Here is a 23532-nt window from a genome sequence, read left to right as displayed (position 1 = left end):
TTGCCCGAGGCGGCGGAGGAGGAGGGGATGTGACGAGCTGCTGCGCGCTGTGCATTGTGGGACGCCCTGCACGTTCGGCCGAATCGTTCCAGTTCATGCGCGACGGAGCTCAGAAGGAAGCGGGAGACGCCGGGGGACATATTGCTGCTGCTGCTGCTGCCGCCGCCGCGTTGTAAGTGACCCACGCCGCGTTTCTTAACCGGAGCCTCCAGGACGCGAACGCTGCCAGGCGTGGGGCTTGTCCTTTGTATGCCCACCGCTCTTCTCCCGGTCGCTTGGGAAGGTGGGGCTGGGAACGGCTGGGTCTTCGCTCCCTTTCTCTCCCCGTTGCAGCACCGAAGGTGGCCGTTTTGCAGGCAGCACAACCTGTCTTGCCTGCCCGGGAGTCGCCGTCGAGTTAAGCTCTTGGGCGATCTTTGGGAGAGCCCAGCCGCGACTTTTTTTTTTGGCAACTGTGATCTCGGTAGTGGGGGCTGGGGCATAGGAGAGAAAAGATCCCTCTCTGTCCGCCTGAAAACGGGATCGACAGGGTTAAAGGGAGAGCTGGAAGACTTCTCCGCTGTGCCCTTAAAAGAGAACCAAGAAATAAACTCTCTCTTCCCTCGCAGGGTCGTTGCATCTGTTCTCATTTTGACTTCATCTCGAGCTACTACGGGTAGGATTGGGAAGCGATCCGCAAATCCCGAGGAAACAAGCTCCGTTGCACCATAATGTTAAACAGTTAAAAAAAATATGGTTTGGCTTGCTCCAGTAACGTTTCTCCTTCCCTCCCTCCGACCGTCCTTCACTTTCCTCTTTCATCTCATCCAGGTCATTGGACACGAACAGATAATGAACAGGGATTGCAAATAGAAATGCTGGGGGGGTTAATGGGGGTCATGTTCCCTGTTTCAGGGCAAAGGATGCTGCTGGCCCCAAGTTATTGGCTCAAAAGAAGCTTTTTAAACTGTATTATCAAAGGGATGGCTGAAATAATATGAGAGAAAATACCATGTCAGGAAAGAGGGGGGGAAAACTCAAAACACACCTCTAGAGGGTATTTTAGAAATCTGAACCAAAGCTATGATAATGAAGCTGCAAGATTTATCCTGTCTTCTGGAGCAGTGAACCATAAGAAAATGAATAATGAATGTGCTAAAAGGTTTTATAATTCTTGGATTATGATATGGTTGTCCCAAACAACTTTGGGACTTTAGAAGAAGGTGAATTGGGGAAATAAAAATTAAGAATCAAAGCCAGTCATAGCACATCCAAGAGAATAAAGTCCAAATTGAGGTAGTTCTGCTTGTTTACATATGGTCCACTGTCGTTAATAAGATACTGTTTGAATATGTTCAAAGTATGAAGCACACTTCTTACTGATTAGGATATTTCTCTGAAGTGTACATGCATGAAATTTTAAACTTACTTCCTGACAAGCGTGTGTTGTCATTTTCTCTTTTGGGGACCAAATTGTACCTTGACTTAATTCGTAACTCCATATGTAGATTTTTGCAATGTCGAGTTGTATCAGTTTTTTCAGGATCTGAGATTTTGTTCATCTCACTAGAGTATTAATATTTATGCGTTACGCCTATTGTGAGAATGTCACTTAGCAACAGGTGTATGGGGATTACTCTAGCTTACATGCTTCTGCTTCTGTTTCTCAGGGTTTGAAAATAACAAGCCCCAAAGTTAGTCATTCTTTCATTCAAACAAGAAATGCCTGGGTGGGTGAAGAGAGATCTATAGTAGGACTCTGTATACTTTAGATTTGATTTCATAATAGCCATTTGGAGCATACAGAGGAGTAAATATAGATCTGTGTGTAAGTTTTTGAAGCAGCTGCGTTTTCTTTTGGTATTGCATGGCTGTTCTCTGTAAACTGCTATATGAACCCTGGAAAAGAGGTGACTACTTTAAAGAGTTGTTATAGGTATTACATTAATGCACCCTCATAATCCAAAGCAGTGTTTTGGAATCATATCCAAAACATTTCATAATCCTAATATTTAAGACAGTCAGAAACCAGAATAGCAGTTACTGATGTCTGAGAATACATTAATTTACTAAGAAATTTCTGTTGTGGGCTTATAGTATATTTTGTTCTTGACACATATTCACCAATTTTCTTCTTTGACTAAATCTTTAGATTTAACTAAAACTATGTTTTTCTTTCTCTCTCTAACCAGATTCTAAAATAAGAAATGTGCATTAATGTCTATACTTTGTGTCCATTTAAAATCTTAATTATAAGTATTGATTATTATCAACTACTGTATATATTTCAACTGTTTCTGCTATAGCTTTACACTAGTGTAATTGAGAACAGAATGTGAATAACTTGTTTCAAGTGACAGTGACAAATTTGGAGTTTGCATCTGAATGCAGTACATAGTCTTTGATTAGGGAATATACCCGCAGTTCAGTTGTAGAGTCATTGAAATTTAAGACATACAGTTTGGAATTCTGCCAGTGGCATTAGTAGACTTTAAAAGAACATAATTGGAAATAAAAGGGTTGTACCATTTAAGAACTGAAATAAAAGTGTGTATGTGCATGTAAGCACCATCCCAGAATATCAGAATGATTCAATAAAAACTACTTGACAAACTTGAGGAGGATGAATGGATATAGAATAACTGTCATTGTGCTCAGCTTTTTCCTGTATTCTATGTATTTATGTTGTCTCATGCTGAGAGTATATGTAAGTAGGATCTCACACTAAAAGAAGTGCATACATAAGTTTTATGACACGGTTACAGAAAAATACAAAAACACTGCAGAATGAGCAAGTAGAGAGCATATACATTGCAACCGTAAATATTGCCAACCACGTCAACGTTTTCTTTTACTTTGCCTCCTTGATTATACTTGGTAATGTTTATTAGCATAATATGTTTTCCCTTCAGCAGAGATAAAATGGAAAGGCCCAGTTCCACTTGTCTGCCTTGTAGGCCAAACCTTTGTTATTCCACCAAATATGCTTTCCTGCCTCCCTGTGTGTGTGTGTGTCATTAATGCTTCATTAATAGCTTCACAAAGCAGATTTATACTAAGCTTTAAAACAAAGATTGTGAGAAGACTGTAAGTACTTACACATTCATTCATTTTTTTTAAAAAAAAAGTTTGTCTAAGTCAGTGCTTCTCAACCTTTTTAATGCCGCGACCCCCCAACCGGTCGTAAGTCGAGGACTAAACCGGTCGTAAGTCGAAGACTTTCCCTGCCCGGGAGCGCCGCACATGCGTGGTTCCGCCCCCTGCGCCGGCCAAGGCGTAGCTGGCAAGCGGCAGAGATGGAGCAGGCCGACCACCAGCTGGCCCAGCTCAAGGAAGGTAAGGCACCCGCCGGAAAAGGGAAAAAATGGCGGACAGCCTTGCTTGGTGACCCCCGTGAAATGGTCGATCGACCCCAAATGGGGTCGCGACCCATAGGTTGAGAACCGCTGGTCTAAGTGCTTTATGTATACACTGTAACAGAATCAATGGCTAGTTTGGGTATCATGTGTAAGTCAGTTCAACCAGGGTTTATTGATTTTAAGAGAAAATAAGATGAGGGTATTTAAACAGATTTGCTTTTGGTTCAGTCTTCTTTAACAAAGAGAATTTATGTTCTATCAGGCAACTGTGAAGAACAGGAATTAAAGTTGAGGTTGACAGAGCCAGAGGTAGAGAATATTTCTTTTGAATGTATTTAAATCTTAGTGCATCCTAGAATACTGAAGGAATGTTGATAGTCTGGCCAAAATGTTATGTATTACCTTTCAGAAACTTGCAGAAGTAAGTACCAGATAAATGGAAAAGTATAAAGCTCTCGGTCTTCAAAATCAGGAAAAAGAGGGAACTTTAAACCTGTAAAGGAATGTGCTGTGTTGCTTACAGGCGCACACTTTTCTTTCAATTCTTAAATGGTGTGCCACTTTAATTTCCAATTGTCTTCTTTTAAAATCTAATACCACTGTTAGAATTCCAAACAAATTGAAGAAAATATGTGGGAAGAAGTAAAGTAAAAAAGACAACTCAGTTCTGGAAAAGGGTAAAGTGTGAGAAAGACACTCAGAATAATCCCACTTTTATTTTGTTCGCTATAAGAGAGGGCAGAGGGAAACTCTGCCAAAGTCTCAAGATTAAGTACAATTTCTCTAATCCTTGCACTGTTTCATGACTTGGCCTACCTCAAAACGTAGATTCATATGAATACTGGGGAAGATTCTAGACCAGATCACAGAGAGATTTATGTGTTGAGCATTTTAAAAGGAACACAAATTAAGAAATTTGCAGATGACTCAATTATTGGGATTATTTTGATGAGTAGAGAAATGGGCTGAAATTGCAAAATAAATATTTAATAAAAACATTCTTAGCTGTTTAAATAAAATGAAATTCTCAGATGTAAGTTACGGGATAATCAGCTTGGTAATAATACTTAGGAAAGATTTCTTGGAACATATAGTGCAGCTGAACATGAGTCAGCAGTATAATGTGGCTGCACGAAAGCAAATGCAATGTGGGAGGCATCAAGAGAATGCTTGATCAGATCCCAGCTTGAATATTGATCGAATATTGAATATTTACAATCTCCAATTGTCTGGAGAAGTTGTGGGATCCCCTTCATTACATAGGTTCAAGTTAAAGCTTGATGCCTGTGTGCTAGGGATGCTTTAATTAAGATTCTTGCTGCACTAAACAAAGGATTGGACTTCATGGTCTAAGAGACCCTTGACTTCTTTCAGTTGACCTGAATCATGGTTGTTTTACACAAAACCCTAAGCTAAATCCAGACCTTATTGTGAAGTACAGTGTGTGAAGCAAGTCTTCACAAAAACTAGGATGCTTTAAAAAGAAAATAGGGAATTTATGAAAAACATGCCAGTGCCTAGCTATTCTGGATATATTTTATATATCTTGTTGTCAGTGACTTGGGACTGAGATCCTGCTATTGTACTCATACTCAGTTTATGACCTTCAGCTTGGTGTCTTGATGGTCACCAAGATTCCTAATAAGATAAGTCTTTTGTTTGATTCAGCAAGGGTAACCGTATGCTCTTAAAGCTTGTTCTTGCTTGATTTTCTCAAGGACACATAAAAAGATGTCAGCAGTGGTGATTACTTTTTGTCAGCATTTCAACAGTTCAAGGAGAAAGATGTGGATAGTTCCAAAGAGATCTGCATCTTCTTTTGAAATAGCCAGTTTATGATGGTCAGACATAGTTTTCCTGTGTCATAATAATTAGTTGGGGCCAAATGTACTGATTCTATAAATAATTTGAATGTTCAGGGTTTATAGGCTTGAATGTTGCTTTGATCTCACTGTCTTAAATATACAGTATAGACCCAGGGGTCTTCAAACTTGGCCCTTTTATGACTTGTGGACTTCAACTCCCAGAATTCCTCAGCCAGGCATGTTGGCTGAGGTATTCTGGGAGTTAAAGTCCACAAGTCATAAAAGGGCCAAGTTTGAAGACCCCTGGTATAGACAAATGATTCTGCATAGAGCTGGAAGTAGAACTTTCTTGAACAGTCGGTAATAGAAAGTTGAGTCTAAATCTATCAAAAATATTTCAAGTTCCACAATTCTGGGTGGAAAGACCGCTTCTAGCGTCATCTCTGTAGCAAGCACTGTGTTTTAAGTGCTGAATAAAGAGGAAGGAAACAGTGAGTAGTATGTACAAGTGTTGTTTTTTTAACACAGCCCCACTTTACATTGAGTAACTTTCTTGATGCTGTTACAAAACTTCTAATGTGTTAATCTGGGATTCTACCCTATCTGTCAATAAAAGTGCAAGAGATAGTATTACACCTTGGAGAAAAAACAAGAAATTCTGAACAGCAGAACTTGATTGGCAGTAGTGTGTTGTAAAAGGAACATCGTTCAGCTGAATACAACAGCAGAGAAATCAATAGATAGGTACACCGTGGTACACAGTGAAGGCCTGAATATAAATCTTAGCTCTTAGTTTGCAGAAATATTTTCTTTCCATAGTCAACTTCACATGCTTCTTANGAGAAAAAACAAGAAATTCTGAACAGCAGAACTTGATTGGCAGTAGTGTGTTGTAAAAGGAACATCGTTCAGCTGAATACAACAGCAGAGAAATCAATAGATAGGTACACCGTGGTACACAGTGAAGGCCTGAATATAAATCTTAGCTCTTAGTTTGCAGAAATATTTTCTTTCCATAGTCAACTTCACATGCTTCTTATGAAGATATCATGTGGTAGCTGCATCCCCTTAATTTCACACTACTAATATGGAGAGCCAGATAAATGAATAAAATGAGTTCTGATGGGCTAGGTTGAAACGGTAGCCATCTGATGGCTATGAATTCACAGTCTGCTGGCTGTTCAAGAAGATGTAAATGTAGTTCTAGTTCGGCTTGGCTTTTATCCAGCCTTAGGAGCTTATTATGTAGTAGCAGTGCCGTATGTAACAAAATCTGACATGTGTATGCAAACAGTCACTGTCCAAATGCATTCCAGGAGAAACAAGCCACTGCCACATAGACATTAAAAATGAACTCGGCTGAAATATGCCCAACTTCTGAGGGCCAGCTGTCAGTCTGTTATTAAGTTAACCTTCTTGCCAAAAATGCTCCAGAAGCTAGCTTTGTCAGTGTGAAATATGTGGCCCAACTTGCTCATTGGTACAGTCTTTATCTCTTAAGATTGTGAGATGATGTAGTGATATGCGAAAGTGGCCTTAGGAGAGGGGTGGAAGAGCTGCAGATTGGACAATCAGTGTGTAAAACTACATCAGCCCAGAGAGGGCATGGGAAACATTTTAGAAGTGTGACCCATCTTTGTTTTCTGGAGACTAAAAGAAAAGGAGGGAAGAAATACTTTTTTGCATGATTTTGTTACTATAGCTTTAAAATAAACATAGAACTATTATTTCTGGTTGTGCTTCTTGTCTGGACTACATTGCAGTGGTGACATCCTTCTAATTGAGCTTGATTTCTGGTGACTTCATGGTCTTGCCATATAGTTTTGTGGCAATAATATTATTTTCTTCAAGATATTTTCCCCAATCTGGCTTGTAGTCTTAGTAATTCATGAGGTATTCAAGTCCTAACCTAGTTAGCTTTTTAAGATCAGTTGCATGCAATCACTAATGGGGATACAACATTGTAACACACCCAATGAAATTGGAGCACTTCTGATTAGATATGACTTTTTCCCCCCAACTTTCAATCTCCTGTCTTCATTTCTGAGCTACCAGCAGAAGTTTAGCATCTTAAGGCTAAGAATATGTAGCCGTGGCTGATTCCCTAAGAATATTATTTGAATTTGACCAAAATGGCTTGTTCCAATTCTGTGATTCTATTGGAAAATGCTAGATTGGACAGCTTTGTGAAAATTGTCACATTGCAGCAATATGTATATTAATTTTAAGAAAATATGTTAAACAATTTAACTTCAGATGGCATCTCAGTTTGTAACTGTTATTAATAAACCAGCCTCTTCTCAATTACTGGTAGATTTTTAAAAAATTAATAGATGTAGCTTTAAAGTTGTTTTAAATGGTTTAGATTGACATTTCAATTCAAAATATGAAAAATATCCATTACTATTATTTTATTTAGAGGTAAATGGTTTTATAATGCTCAATTTCCAGATTGACTGAGGCCTCTATTATTTTTAAAGACTGGTAGAAGACCCAGAATTAACCAGATGTTTTGTTAGTTACATGCCAGTTTTCATTTTTGTTTTAATTCAAAAATGAAAAGAATAATGAGATGGAGTAAAGCTTCTTAACTTTTTTTTCCAATGTTTCCTTAAGTTTCTGAACAATTGTTGCTGCTGTGATAAGATAATATATTTAGTTAGGACTGTCACGATAGCCTCATTTGAAATAATACATCTTTTCTGAAATGTAGACAAATTTTCCTATATGGTGTAAATAAAAGTTTAACTACAATCTGACACTTCAGTCTAGTATGAAAACATTCATAGAAATGGTTAAATATTGGATCAAACTGGATAAACTATTTTATTTGGAGATGCCTGTACTTGTGTTTTGATAGATCTTGGTTGCAAATACACAAAAAACAAAGTGAAATTGAACAAGGTGGGGACAAAAAAGAATGGAGAGCAAGCAAATCAAAAATTCAAAACAGAGATACCATTATTTAAAAATAGAGAAGGAAAAGAAAGATTGAGAAGAACTACTGTGAAATAATTTCATTTGATGTCAGATCAATTTTGCCTGACAAAGGCTAATAAATGCCAACAGGTTCTCCTTTGGTTTATAAAATTTTGTTTATGGAACTGTCTATCTCCACAAAAGCCACAGCACAAAATCAAAAGTGTAAGATTTTGGAAAGTTTTTTTTTTTCTTTAACCACCAGTTCCCAGCAGAACCACAATTTCTGAGCTTGTAAACTACTCCTCTCCATGGAACTTTTTAGCATTTTATGGTAATGCCTATTCTCTTAGAAAAATGCAAGGTAAAAATTGCAGGCACTCTGTAGAATTATCCATAAAAAGGTTGTGTGTGGTAGTAAATTAACTTGCAGGTTTTGGGCATTTTCATGGGTGTCAAGTGCAATTATGTTTGTGGAAAGTAGTTGTCAGACTGAAGTTTATGAAACTCCATCTGGGGAATGGCATAAAAGCCTGGTTGGTAAGAAGATGAATTCTACCATTCCACATTCCAGGAATTTAATTGCAACTCTTTATCCTTTCCAAAAAGATAAAAGAACTATATATTGTATATGTAAGTGTTGTTTACAGGGCTTAGTAGGAAGTAGGCCTTGCTAGCCTTGGAATTTGCTTTAAAGGTCAGTCCAAAAACTTAAAAGATACATTGAAGTCTAGTATACTTTCATGTGAAAAATGCCTGTAGCAAACTTTATTCAAGTGGGACTAATCAGAACCATATTGTGTATCCTATCTTTGTCCCTCCTTCCCTCCCTATCTCTTGCAACAATCAGTAGAGGAAGTTTGCATGTCTTTATAAAAACAGGAAGCAAAATTACCCATTTCTAGAAACAACTAGTAGGTGGAAAAATTAGGCTAGGGAGAATTAGTGTTGTTGTATCAACAGGCTTTTCCGATCTGGAAATTAGTTGGGAATGTTATTGGCACATTGTCCAAATCCCAGGCATGTTTTATATACTTGATGCACATGTATACACATATGTATAAGTATGTATTTTGAGTGGTATTTGTACATCTTTTGTTTCACCATTATAAATAAATAAATACACACACATATATGGTTTCAGTAGAAACTATTGAAAATAATACAGGAACTCTGCTGTTTTAAACAACTATCTATTATCAGTTATATATCTTTTGTAAGAAAATAAAACATCAAATGTAAGCAGAAAAGTATAACAGGATAAAAGCCATATTTTTATCTGAATAATATTTATGTAATTATATAGGTAAACTTGGACAATCTTGGATTGGATATTTTCAAAGTCCCTATTAGGACTCTTACTGGTTTTAAGAAAATATGATGCACATTTCCTGGAGATGAAAACTGTTGAGATTTATTCCTGAATAAAGAAGCACTGAAATGTATTTCTAAAACATCAGATTTATTATTCTATTTTTACTTTGTTTTCTTTCTCCTAAATATATCATTATGAATGTACATATTGCTGTTGCAATTATGCTCTGGGTTTTTAAGGTACCACAAAATACCTGGTTAGGAAAAGTGCTTTTTAGTATGCTTGTAACTGTTTTTTCTGACCCTGTTATAAATTTAATGAATGTGGTCCTCTGAAATTCCATCATCTGTCAAAGCTACTAACAATAAAATGCAAACATCAACTAATCTGCTGTTAATACGTTTTTTAAAAAATATGTGGCCATCCACAACTGGCTGTTTTGCGATTTCTGTTTTGTGTTGCAGTGTTGTCTTATTTACAATTGTCATGTTTTATAGACAAAATGAAATGAACAATTGCACATTACACATACATAGCAAAATCTAGAGCAGGGGTTCCCAACCGGGGGGGGGGTATGAGACGATATTTCAGGGGGTGCAAAAACTTGGGTTTTCAAAATTATAGTGTATATGCATAATTCGTTGCCGTTGTTTCGAACTTTATAAGGGGTGCAAGAATATATCAGAAGCGTTCTAGGGGTGCGGGGTATAGAAAAGGTTGGGAGCCACTGCTCTAGAGTAAGTGGATATGTATGTGCGCCGTGGTATAATGTTTGCTAAAGATAGGACAGTAGATGAAGAAATACTAAAATATGCAAATGCTGTAAATAAAAAGTAGTAGGTAGTATGTGGTTGGTTGTGAGGAATGAATGGCCAAGGAAGCAAAAGTGGCTTGTGTCAATTTTTTTATATAGAAGTAAAAGTTGTGCGTGTCAAGAGGAACATAGCATCACATAACATTCATCCTACATGAATGCTGTAGGAACGGGGCACTTTAAAATGTAAAGCAAGAAAGAGTCAAGAATGAATAGGTGCTGAATAAACATGGCCTATATGTAAAAGCGAGTGACCAAACCTACATTGAAGTGGTATGGTTACGTAAGGAGAATGAATGAGACTGTTATCCCAAAGCAAATATATAAAGGAAGACATGGCAGCAGCCACCCCAGCCCTGCCACACTTCACCATCCATTCAAGCATCCTTGTGCAGCCACCCCACTCCACCCAACAGCAGCACATTCCTGTCTGCTGGGCTGCTGGCAACCCACCAAGGACTTACAACTTTCTACAGGCTTCCCCACTTACTTTTTTCTTCTTAGAAACTGACAAAGTTGCAAGGAGATCCTCGTTCAACAACCTCATCCTTAATGATAGCAATGGAAACTGCAAAGATTGCCATCACTAAGCAATGTGGTCATGTGACATCAACTGCATCACTTAGTAATGAAAGTTGTGGTCCCAATTACTTGAGGACCACCTGTATTACATTCTCCACCACATCTTGAAATGGTGATTGTGGACATCCATATGCTTTATTATCAGAATTAGAATTATGTCACTTTGCAAAATTAATTGGCGCACATATGCTTTTCACAGTTCACTTCTAGAAGCTGAATTCATGTTGGCAAAGAGTGACGTAGACTATTTCAATTCTGTAATGTTCTTTTGAATTAAATACAACTTTTGCTTTAGAGATTTTATCAGGCCTTTTTTTATATCTCTTCTGTTATCTCTTCTTTGCCACATAACCTAAAAAAAAACCTACTCTCCAAAAAGCTGCATCATGCACTGAAATATTGATTATTTTGGAGGCTGTTTTTGCTTACCTACTAACAATGCTTAATTCCATTTCCATTGTTGAAATACATTAAATATCCTATATTTGTGATTAATATGGCAATTGAAATTGCAAAGTGCACTTAGAAACCATGGACCTTATTTAGTTGTTAATATTTTGTAATATTAAGGTTTTATTATTATTTGAAATAAATATTATGGAACTTATGGGTAGTCTTACTTTCTTCTTTGTTTTTAGTGTGCTGATCCAGACCCCCTTGAAAAAAAATGTCCAGCAGGGGTGGAAAGAAAAAGTCAACCAAAACATCTCGCTCAGCAAAGGCTGGGGTCATATTCCCTGTTGGACGAATGCTTCGTTATATTAAGAAAGGTCATCCAAAATACAGAATTGGAGTCGGTGCTCCAGTATATATGGCAGCAGTACTTGAATACTTGACTGGTAAGTTCATCTTAATAAGAGAATAGTGAGAAAGCAATAAAAATATAAAATAATCATAAAAGGAATTCATTAACAAAGTGAGGACGAGGTTTGGTATAGAAACATTATCCACATAATCCAGTTTGTCACATTTTAATCCAGATTCCTTTTTTCTAATTCTTGGAAGTACTATACCATATAATTTGAGCAGTTGTAAATGGTTTTTTAATTGGATTTACAATAGATTTCTCTTAAGATTTGTAGCTCTTGAATAATTGTTTGTAATGCTTAAATACCAATGCACCCCTATAGTATGTAAGCTTCTAATAAGAATCAAGGGCAGAGTGTAACAGTGATGTTTAATGTATATAATGTTTCTGCTCATAATCTAATTTTACAAAAAGAAATTTAAATCAACTTTTTAAAATAGAAGCAACTAAGGTAATATTTTAAAAAAATCTTTTTTTAAAATGTACAGTAGTAAAAAAATTATTGTAAATATCTTTAATGAAATGTTAGTTTCACTTGGGCTAAATTCTTGTGAGGTGCAGGATTCAGCTTCTTTGTTCTTTGTAAGCTTTTAAAAGTTAAACATACAACTTTTAAGAAAACTGAATTATGTTTATTTTTAAAAAGATGTAATACGGAGCTGCTTTTAAATGTTAAGTAGATTAATATTAAATAATATCAATATAAAAGTAAAGTACTCCTACTATTCAATTTATGTGCCCTTAAGTCTAACTCGATTACTGATTACATGGATGCATCCATATTGTTTCTTGATAAACTATGCAAATGGCTCTCCATTATTCCCTTTAGGATGTGAGGTTTTTTTCAACTTTTTCAGATCTGACATTTCCTAAATCTTTCATTCAAATACTAATCAGGTTTGACTCTGCTTAATTTTTCAAGATCAACCATGGTCATCTAGAAATTGCCACTTGATAAGGCTGCCAGGTCTTCTATTAGTGTCTAAATATGTCATTTGAGATCAAAATAGTGTATTCTTGAGTTAGTCTATTATTGTGATCTAAATATCTAAAATTGTATCATTATGCATTTTCTTGGGAATAAAAAGAATGCTTCTATCAGACGTGAAATCTAAATCAAAATATTCAAAACTGCATGTCCTTTTTAAAAAATAGTTTTCACCTTGTGTCTTATTTAAAAGAACAACTTGCAACTACATGTATTGCTAGAAATGTTTATGAGCAACACATGCCTCCAATTATGTAACTGTTTTCCTCACTTCTGTCAGCTGAAGTATCTTGAACAGAGAAATAAAACGAAGCATGAAGATCAAATTTGGGGGTTGGCAAGAATTGGAGGGGGGATACAAGAATCCGGCAACTTGGGAATTTGTAAACATGGTCTGCATTAACTAAGGAAGATATTATAGAAAGAACTGAGAAGAAGGCATTGTCTACTTTTAATTAGTTCCATTATGAGGAACTGTGATTACTCTGCATGTATTCATGCAGATGTTTTCTTTTAATTGCCTTCATGGTTTTTCTGTTTGACTAATTTTTTAAAGAAGCAAAGTTCAGAAAAAGACGGTTTCATTTGGCTGATTATTCTGATGGCTGTGCCCATTTAAAATGCATTATGATCAAAAATGAAGTTGTTTATTTGCAGTGGCAATGTGTCATTATAGCTATTTGCTTTTATGAAACAAACAAACAAGAAGTACTCCATTTCACGGTCCTTTGAAATGTCAATCTAGAATACTGTTTTTCAACCTTAACAAATTTAAGATGCGTGAACTTCAACTCCCAGAATTAGTGCCTAGCTGAATGCTGGCTGTGGAATTCTGGGAGTTGAAGTCCACACATCCTAAAGTTGTCAAGGTTGGAAACTAGTCTAGACGATCAAGTAAAATTCATCCATTAGACAGCTTCAGTTCCATGTAATTAAGCAATGTTACCTAGCAGTAAGCAAGTAAGCAGCATGTGTCTTCTGGAATAGCACCCCTACAAAGGTTTACAGGACTATCCCCTATCTCAGCAGCCTTTAAAAGAGCATTAAAACCATGGCTTTTTCTATAGGCCTTGGGGTTCCCAACCGGGGATGCAAGACAATATTCCAGGGGGTGCGAAAACTTGGGTTTTCAAAATTATAGTGTATATGCATAATTCATTGTCATTATTTCAAACTTTTGTAAGGGGCATGAGAATATATCAGAATATAGGGATTCGGGGTATAGAAAAGGTTGGGAGCCACTGTTCTAGGTCTTGGGGTTGGATGATAGAGGAGGGCTGTTCATTTTTTATCTCCACTGGGGGAAAGAATTGGTTGATACTTACTCCAGATGATGATATCTTTTGAATTCTAAAGGGTAGCCCTCAACGTATGACCATAGTTGGGACCAGAATTTTGACTGCCAAGTGTTGTGGTTGTAAAGCGAAGCATCAGGTGACAGGATCATTTAGCCCAGTGGTGGCGAACCTATGGCACACGTGCCAGAGGCAGCACTCAGAGCCCTCTCTGTGGGCATGCGCACCATGCCCCGGAGATGGCAACTGCCCCTCTTCAACCAGCCACCTGCTAACTCGCTGAGGTCCCACGTGGCCGGATGCATCCTGGCATGGCTGGTTTCCCTCCCCCCCATCCCATCCCTCCTGGCGTCGCATGCTCTCCTTTTCCTGGGCACGACCCACTGCATCACCTCCTCAGCTGTCGGCCGGCCATCCAGCTCAGAGGTGGCTTCTTTGAACTGCTGGCAATGGGCTGTGGAGCCCCAGAGTGTGCCGGTCGAGGGGCTGGCAGGCTGTGGCTGCTGACGGACACCATTGGCCCCCATGTGCTCGCTGGCATTTGTGTGTGGGGGCCGATTGTGTCAGGCAGAAGCTGTCCCAGCCCTCGCCTCACCCCACAGGACAAGCCTACTGCCTACTGCCCCACCTGCCAGAGACCCCCTGGATCTCCCCCAACCCTGCCCACCTCCCACAGGCGTCCCTCCCCACGAGCAACATTGAGGTGACCGCGCCCACCTTGGCCACACCCATCCAATCTGCCATGACCACCATAACCACGCCTACCCCAGTGGCCACGCCCACCTGGCACCCAACGATAAATAAGTGGGTTTTGGGTTGCAGTTTGGGCACTCGGTCTCTAAAAGGTTCGCCATCACTGACTTAGCCAGTACAATCTAGACAATCCCCACTGCTGTCATTAAGAGAAAGTTACTGGTCTTCAGTCAATCTAAGGCATTCCAAGCTTAGTTTCTCCCAGTCCTGAGCCTCAGTAAGCCTCAGTAAAAGTAAAGAACTGCCTCCAACTTCCCCCCACCCACCTTTCTCTCCCTATCTCTGTTCTTTTGGTCACTCTGAGAACTGTATGGCTCTGGGGCTGCTTGCAATGCTCCAGAAGCTGCAGCCACCCACCATTCCCAATCACCCTCATCACCCTGTGCTATGGGACCCCTGCCACTCTGTGCTCTGTCGCCCCAGGTCACCTTTGTTTCTTTTCTTTCTTTTTTTGCTCCTGTAGCTGCTGAGAGATGCCTAGCCTAGTTGCTGGGTCAGGTTGGGGCTTTGCACTATGCTGTAGCTTAGGGACTGCTTCCCCCCCCCCACCAGAGCTGCAACACGCCAAAATACCCCTTTGCACCATGCTACCAGGCAGGACTGGAGCTGGCTTTGGGCTATGAAAAAGGAAAAAAAAAAGCTGGGCATTCATTATTAGCAAGGGGACCCACAAATCAGCAAAGTTCAGGTGTTGTGATGGAGGGCAGGCAGCAGGGGGCCAAAAGGGCAGAGATGGGGGAAGATAGGTGGGTAAGGGAAGATGCAGCACCCCTGCAATCACTAAGTGCAGGTAGCCAACCAAGCACACGAATTGTGATCACATAACAGGTGTGTGTGTTTGTGTGTGTGTGTGTGTGCAGCGGCTGTAACTTCAGGCATGGGTCAAAAATCCCTTCATTCAGCCCTATCTAACAGTCACTGAATGAATGGACGTAAATCAAGGACTCCCTGTATTCTGGATTTTACTCTTGATATGTGTTAAACAGCCTAGAGTTGTTGGAGCTGGAGTTGATTGGCCTAGAAAACTGATTAATAAATAAAATGTTTATAGTCTTTGTCTCCAATCCTGTCATTTGTGCATTGTGACTAAGGCTAAGATTTTGGGTACAAAAATCCAGGTTAATCCTAGATGGCACTTCGAACTTTCTGTAGGTTTTTTGGTTATCTTGTAGCCATCTGGAGTTGGGCAGTCTATGTATATTCATTTAATTATTACTGCATCTATACCACAGCTTTCCACAGGATAACATGCAAGGCGCCCCACCCTTAATTTTAAACTAACAATAACCTTGTAAAGTAGGACAAAGTCAGAGATAGTGACTTTCCCATAGTCAACCAGTTGTCCTTTCGTCACTGAGAATATATAGGAATCTGGATTTCTCTACTCCCAGTCCAGCACCTTAACCAAAGCTCCTAATTCAATGAACATGTTAAGATGCTTGTCAATTTAAGATTTTAAACATTCAAAACATTGAAAGAATTTAAGAAATGAGAATAGGTGATTGTAAATACCTTATATGTATTTCTTTGACCTGAGAACTCAGGACAGTTACAGAGTATTGAAGTTTTGTTCAAAAAAGAGCTTTAAAATAGCCTTGGTCTGTTTGCTTCTTAAATTCCAATGCTGTTTTTCTGTTTCTTTTAAGATTATTGTAATTCTAGAACATTAACAAAATGTAGAGGCTCTTAGAGCCATTAGTCTATGGTGAATGGATTTGTGACATACTATATTTATGAATATGTATATTTATGAATATGTCAAACACTATGCTGTTTTGCTTTTTTCTTTAAACTAAAATTATTTTATAGGAAATTTAGTATGCTGTACTGTATTAATGTAGTCCCATTTACAGTGACCCCATGTGTTCGTAAAACATTAAAAAATGCAGACATAAAAATCTGGTAGAGAAAATTTAAAGACAATAGAAATGAACTTTATGGAAATTTCTGTTACTTTCTTGCTGTACTGAATTGAAGAAAACCACAACAATGAAAGAATGAAGTTTATAAAACTGCAGGTGATGTACAAAACATATATTCCTCAAATATACTTGTTTATAGTTTGTTAGAGAAGTGCAGTAGGAAGAATCCTGGACCTTTCTGCTTTGCCTGTTAACATTTTCCTTAATTGGAAATGACTTGCCAATACATGCATTTTATAAATTCAAAACAAACAAATGCAAAAAAAAATAATAGCCTAGTATTGTAACTTGCCCTTGGAGGTGCTGATTTTGAGGTTTTATTCTTGTGTGTCATGGCATCACCAAAATTCCCAAGAAGTTTCAGATAGCATAGTAAACAATCAGATTTCTGTTGAATCATAATTCATTAATAGGATGGAGATTGATGCTAAGTCATTGAATGCTTGAACAATAAAGCTTTCTCCGCTAGTGTGTTTTACTTGTCATTTTAAGTCCTTATTATATTAGTTGTCAGAAGTCATTAGCTTGAACTCACTTAACCCACAATGTTACTTTTTTCCTTCTCTGGAAAAATTGAAGTAATTTAAAAGCATGGGGCAACTGTGCCCAAGTCAAAAAACATAATTGTTTAAAGAATGTTGATTGCAACGTCTGAGATGTGTAAAAACTAATTTGATTTGATGAATAACATTTAAAGGCTTTGAATATTACTTAAAATGCATCATAAGAAGCAATAAAAAGTTTTCAGTGGAAAATGACAGTATCCTTTTGAACACATGCCATTCCTGCATATGTTGTGTGTATGATTTCTATTTATGTTATGCGTGTCCAAGTTAAATGGCTCAACTAATACCCAAAACAAAATATATTTTCGTGAAACCTTCTCAGATTGTGGTACAGCCAACGATCCCCTTGATAAGCAGCAAGGATGATATTGTTCTGATAACAAAGGTCTAAAGAGGGTTCCGTGTTATATGTGACAGGGAATGTTGTTGAAGGACTGAAATCTCAGAATTGCTGACTCCCATCCAGGAGACTTTCCACTGTAGTCACACAACCGCCTGTTCTGAAGGAGGTCACATAAATCAAGCAGACACCAGAGAGCAGAACAGGCAGATAAATTAGGAGGAAATTACAAAAGGTGATGAAAGAAGTGAGATTGGGATGAGGAAATGCAGGGCCTCTTAATAAGGATTGCCGTTGTTGAACTGTTGGCTCTGTATGCTGTTCTCTAAAGTGGCAAGAATAAGCAAAACACTTTTATAGTTAAAATTATTGAAGTTTGCTGCTGTCTTTGAAAAAGGAGTCATGTAACATTACAGGTAGTCCTTGACTTAACAACTATTTGTTTTGTGGATGAGAAGCAAAACATTTTCAAGAAAAAAACAAGAAAATCCAGTTGCCTTAGGTCGTGAATGATTACAGCGGCACTGAAAACAATGACTTATGACCATTTTTCACTCTTAACGACTGTTGCAGAATCCCCATGGTCATGTGATCAAAATTCAGATGCTTGACAGCTGATTCATATTTATGGCAGTTGCCGTGTCCCAGGATCATGTGACCATCTTTTGTTACCTTATGACAAGCAAAGTCAATGGGGAAGCCAGATTCACTTAACATTCGTGTTACTAATTTAACAATTGCAGCGATTCACTTAACAACTGTGGTTAAAAAAAAGTCTTAAAATGGAGCAAAGCTCACTTAATAACTGGAAATTTTGGGTTCAACTGTGGTCATAAGTTGAGGACAACCTGGATTCTATTATTGTTCCTTTTAAGTGAAAGCCAGTGAGAAAGTATGAATTAGGTGCATTTACAGCTTTAAAAATACACAAAACAAAGAGCTTAACAGTTTGTTTTAATAATTACTTTTCTGTCTCCTGACTATGCTTTACTTGTTTGGATTTCGGTTCTAATCCTTGTTTTTGTTTTCATCTTTTCCCTAACTTTCGTCCTGTCTTTTCAACAACTATTTATCCCATCTGAAAAGCAGCAGTATTTATTTCTGTGGTTGCATCATATAAATGCTGATGGATGCCGCATTGAGGGTGTTTGGAAAACATAATAGCTTGCCAATGTCTCATGGTCACTTTGGCAGCAGGGTTAATAGACAGTATCAATATTTGAGATTAGAATGTTCCTTATTATCTTAACTAGTAACACTTTGTATTCCATAGTAGAACATCTCTATGGTTAAACATTAGATTCCTTCCATTATATCCATCATATTAAAAAAAAAATCTATCTTTTGCAAAAACAGATATAAAAGCATTTCAATTTGGTATTTTTTTTTCTGATTTGATATTTCAGTGCTATGCTTGAATTTAATAACAGACAGCAATGCATTACTATTGATTATTGACAAACGTTTATCTGATAACTTTTAAATATTCTATATTTTAGTGGTATATTTCATGTTGTAGTTGTTTTTTCTTCTGTACCCATTTTTTGAAAAATTGAATAGGCACAAATATCTCTCTTTCTCCCCCCCCCTTCTCTCTCTCTCACTCACACACACACACAAATCTGCCTCACAGCCACACATTTGAATGTTCTGTTTCTGCTGCTTTTCAATTAGCCTGGTTCATTAACGTAAGGAAATCACTCATAAGCCCTATTCCTGTGAAATTCTTTATTGGGTTCATAAAGTTAGAAGTGGATAAGGTTCCCCCAGATCTTCCTGTGGTGCCAGCAACCATAACTGTGCCACTGGTCATTTCTTTTTCATTGGGGAAAAAAAAAGAAAGTGAAGCTCAAAGACTAGCTTTCTTTAGGAGGCTTAGATTATTGAAAAATCTTGTCATTGTAGTACAAATCCAGCTATTCCCAATTTGTGTGATGGCAAATCTGGTACAAGGGAGGTTTATTAATTTGTTCAAATCATGGAATAAGCACATAATAGGAATGAATGACTGTGGCTAAAGTTAGGCCTCACTTTCTTTTCTACCTGTAATGTTCCCTTAATCAAGCGTGAAAGAGGTAACCCTCTGCTCCAGCTGAAGGTACAAGGACTTGCCCAGTGTTGTATCCAAAGAAATTAGTACTTTGCAATTATTGATGTTAATGCATAAGGGGACACACTTTCAATGTGATTGGTGTCTAATTTGTGTAATTACTAGTTTATAACAAATGCCCTTGGAACTTAAGGATGTAAGCCAAGAGCAAATTTAAGAGCACAAGACCTGTCTTGAGTTGTAAACTAATTGAGCCAAAACTTGCATACTGCTTTCACTCAAGCAACATCTGGCAGTTCTTAGTCTAATCATGTTTAGATGTGTTTAAAAGGGGGGAAAGGCATGTGTAAACTGTTAAAATAGTAACAATGAAGTGTAAACTGGTAGGCAAAGGAAACACCATTTTACAGACTAATTGAGAGAAGGAAAAAGAAAGAATGGGGACAGAGGAAGCTAGTATGAAAGGATAAATGTTTTGACTTCCTTCTATTAGAGTCTATAAGAAAATAGCTTATATTTACATTTGTTATCAGGTTTTGGTCCCTTCAGTTCTGTTTTTTTTTAAATGCATCTAAAAATCATAGAATCATAGGGCTGAAAGGGACCTTGGAGGTCTTTTAGTCCAATCCCCTGCCCAAGGCAGAAGTCCTTATACTATCCTGGATAAATGGTTGTCCAATCTTTTGTTGAAAACTTCCATTAATGGAGCACTCAAAATTCTAGGAGGCAAGCAATTCCATTGATTAATTATTCCTCCTCATTTCCAGGTTGAATCCAATGAGCTTCCACCCATTGCTTCTTGTCCTGCTTTCAGGTGCCATGCCACAGTCTCTTCTCTGTGATAGCCTTTCAAGTATTGGAAGACTGCCATCGTGTCTCTTCTGAGCCTTTTCTTCATTAAGTTAAACCTATATAGTTCCCTTAGCTGTTCATTGTATGATTTAACCTACAGATATCATATCATCTTTGTTGCTCTTCTCTGCAATCTTTCTAGGGTCTCAATATCTTTTTTTGTATCATGGTGACCAGAACTGGACGCAGTATTCCAAATGTGGCCTCACTAGTGCAGTATAGCTATACTACACTATATATTTCTTGTAGTTCAAAAGTAATTTGAGAAGAAGCTCCACTGAACTCCATTAAGAGCTAAAGTAATATGATGTTTAATAGTTACATTCCCATTTGGATGACTCTGGCCAATTGATCTCTCTAAACCCAATTTACCACACTAGGTTATTGTGAGGATAAAAACAGGATTTGAAATTTCTGTATGCTGTTATGAATTTCTAGGGAAAAATGTGATAGAAATGCAATAAATAATAATTGAATGTCTAAATATGTATAGGATCACACTCCTGTTGTAAAGTTATTAAGACAAGCATCAGACATATCAAAGAAATGATTCCAACAAAATTTGTCCGGTGCTGCTTCCAAGTAGCTTCTACCATGTGCTTGTCCTTGCTTTTTGTTGGACGTTCACAGGAGTGATTCCTACAAGAAACCTAAAATAGATTTTCACCCAATATTTTTTCCACCACTTCTTCTATAGCCAATTAAGATAGAAAGAAGAATACAGCTGAGCAAAGCATTTGAAAGAGGTGCTTCAAAAAGTACATTAACCTGAATAAAGGACTCTCTTCGAAGCATTAAATCAACCATGTCCTTGCATGGCTTATATGACTGCTTCAAAAGCTACTCTTGGTTGGTTTGCATGTGTGTTTTCACAGATACTACCTTATGCTTCAAAGGGAACTGCTTTGTTCACGTCAGCATGTTTTATAGAACACTTAATTATGTAGCACAGCCTTAAAAAATAACATGTTCTTCCTTACTTCCCTTTTGCTTTTTGGAAGCCTACCTTCCAACACCTGCAAGGTTGAAGGAAAGGATAAAATAGTAATTTGGCTTGGGGGGGATTTTAATTCTGAGAGGTTTCTAAAGTGAAAATATAAATTCCATTAAACACTGATCAGTCAGCTGCATTGTTAAAAGCTGTCCTTTAAACATTTAATGCACAGGCTGGGTGAACAGGTTTGTCAAGATACATCCGTGGAGTGATCACTGTTGACTGTTAATTATGGCAAAGGTAAGCCTGGCATTTTTTAAAGAATTATTTCTAGAGAAAAGAAGTACTTTTTTCAAAATAAAGGAATGTTCAAGAAAAACAATGCTAATTCTGCTAAAATAATTCAAAATTATAAGATGATCTAATCAACTAGTCACTAATAGAAGACTAATTTATGTATGTGTATAACAGGGAAAGGGAATAAGAATAAAGTAACTGTATGGCTTAGAAATTGTTTATTACAGTTTTTTAAAAAAAATTGTGAATGCTAATATCAGTTTGTGGAATTTTTCTCAGATTTCTTTTTGGCTGAAGGATTGAGTTTCACACACTTTTTACACTTTGGCTTTGAGGGTGTTGGAAATGCTGGCAACTGCTCAGCATGTCATCTGTTAGCTGTTAGAAACTAAATTCTCAACATTATGACTTCATTGCAATGAAGTAAAGAAAGGCAAATGTTTTTGAAATCAGAGAAATGGTTTTACTCAAGACATAAAATTTCTATCCAGAAGGGGAAACAAAATCTAATCAGACTTTGGATGAAGTCAGAATTCCTAGCTGTCAGGTATATTCACATTTGCATAGCAAAAGTCCAGGTCCTGAACACCTGACAATTACCAAGGACTTTTTGCTTGAACTAAGTATTGAGAAAAGAAACCATCATGCAAATTTAGCATTTAACTTGTGTTCTATAATGAACAACAGATTTGACTTGAGAGCTGACATTTAACCTACATTTAAATTTCAAAAGTATGAAATTGCAGAATCATTCCATATAAATTTCCATACTGTACATCAAACTTTGAGTTTGATCAGTTATTTCCATTTCAGTACTGTTTTATATGTAAGGCTCTGCTTTAAAACATCATGGGAGTTCTACAGTATTTGGAACACCATTGTGAAAAAGAATGAATGCAGTATGTTCAGAGCTCTGACCTTGGTTAATGCCATATATCATGAATCTCATTAGAAATTTATTATGCATGTAAAAATGTTCACAATCAGAGGTCACAGATTTATGGGGTTTGTAACCAAAGTTGCTAGAAAATGCCTATTTCTCCCAGTTGCCTGAGACTATAGGAAATAATAAGAGCATGATTATTGTGAAAAGTACTACTCTTCTTAGAAAATTCAAAATTTTCCAAATTATGATATCCGCTTTGTATTTTCTATTAATTTTTACAACAGTGAATAAAATTGTGAGGAAAAAAAACAGGTTAGCGTGCAAAAGAGGAGGCATGGATTTTTTTTACAAATCTTAACTCTTTTAAAATGGAATCCTTAAAATTGTGACGTTATTATCTGATTCCTGAGTAGGTTTATGTGGAACTGGGAAATATCTGCATTTTAAACATTTGCTAGTAGCCTTACCTTCTCCTGGTATATTGCTAGTAGCTTGGATCTCAATTTTGTTTTTAATCCTGATTGTTTATTTGAGAACTGACCATGACTATGGTTTTGGATTTTTATGCTTCCCTGGATATCAGCATTTGACCGGACTTTCTACTCAGTAATGCTGTTGTTACTGACTTTCTTCAAATTTGATTTGGTTATTTGCTTTCCATTCAAGAGCCCCAAACAAGATAAATTGCCCCCACTTCCAACTCCTTGGAATTGGGTAAGAAAAAAGAACTTGTAGGGAAGTCACAATTTCCAGCAACAGTTAGGCACGTTGTTGAAAAAAATTTTAGGCCTGTGTTGCGGAACAATGTTTAAGTGTACAGTATGTATCTTTTTCCTGTGGTCCAAGATACCCCTATTAAACCTTGGGATTTTAAATCTCATAGGCTTTCCTTACTCTGATATTTAATACATACTTTCAAATTGGGCTAGGCCTGTGTCAAATTATATTAATGGAAATCTGGTATAAAAACCAGAATGTTTCATGAGAACCAGTCAAAGAGTTGCAGGTGTAAGTTACATGTGAAGTTTCCTGTTTGCTACAAGCTGGAAAAGTTCTGTGTGTCTGTTT

General features: G+C 37.4%; 1 protein-coding gene across 2 annotated transcripts in view; it reads left to right on the top strand.

Annotated features, from left to right (window-relative positions):
* The first annotated feature begins 69 nt into the window (after nt 1-69).
* The window catches only part of LOC107286539 (core histone macro-H2A.1), a 41142-nt gene continuing 17679 nt past the window's right edge, over nt 70-23532 (top strand). For both annotated transcript variants that reach the window (XM_015814927.1, XM_015814926.1), the window contains exons 1-2: nt 70-172; nt 11412-11612. In XM_015814927.1, coding sequence (XP_015670413.1) covers nt 11441-11612 — 172 coding nt within the window. In that variant the 5' untranslated portion in view covers nt 70-172; nt 11412-11440. The remainder of the gene's footprint in view (nt 173-11411; nt 11613-23532) is intronic.

Source organism: Protobothrops mucrosquamatus, unplaced genomic scaffold, assembly GCF_001527695.2.
Source record: "Protobothrops mucrosquamatus isolate PMUCROS unplaced genomic scaffold, P.Mucros_1.0 scaffold296, whole genome shotgun sequence".
Taxonomy (NCBI): domain Eukaryota; kingdom Metazoa; phylum Chordata; class Lepidosauria; order Squamata; family Viperidae; genus Protobothrops; species Protobothrops mucrosquamatus.
Note: the sequence above shows the minus strand (reverse complement) of the source record. Positions and strands in the feature narration are given on the sequence as shown.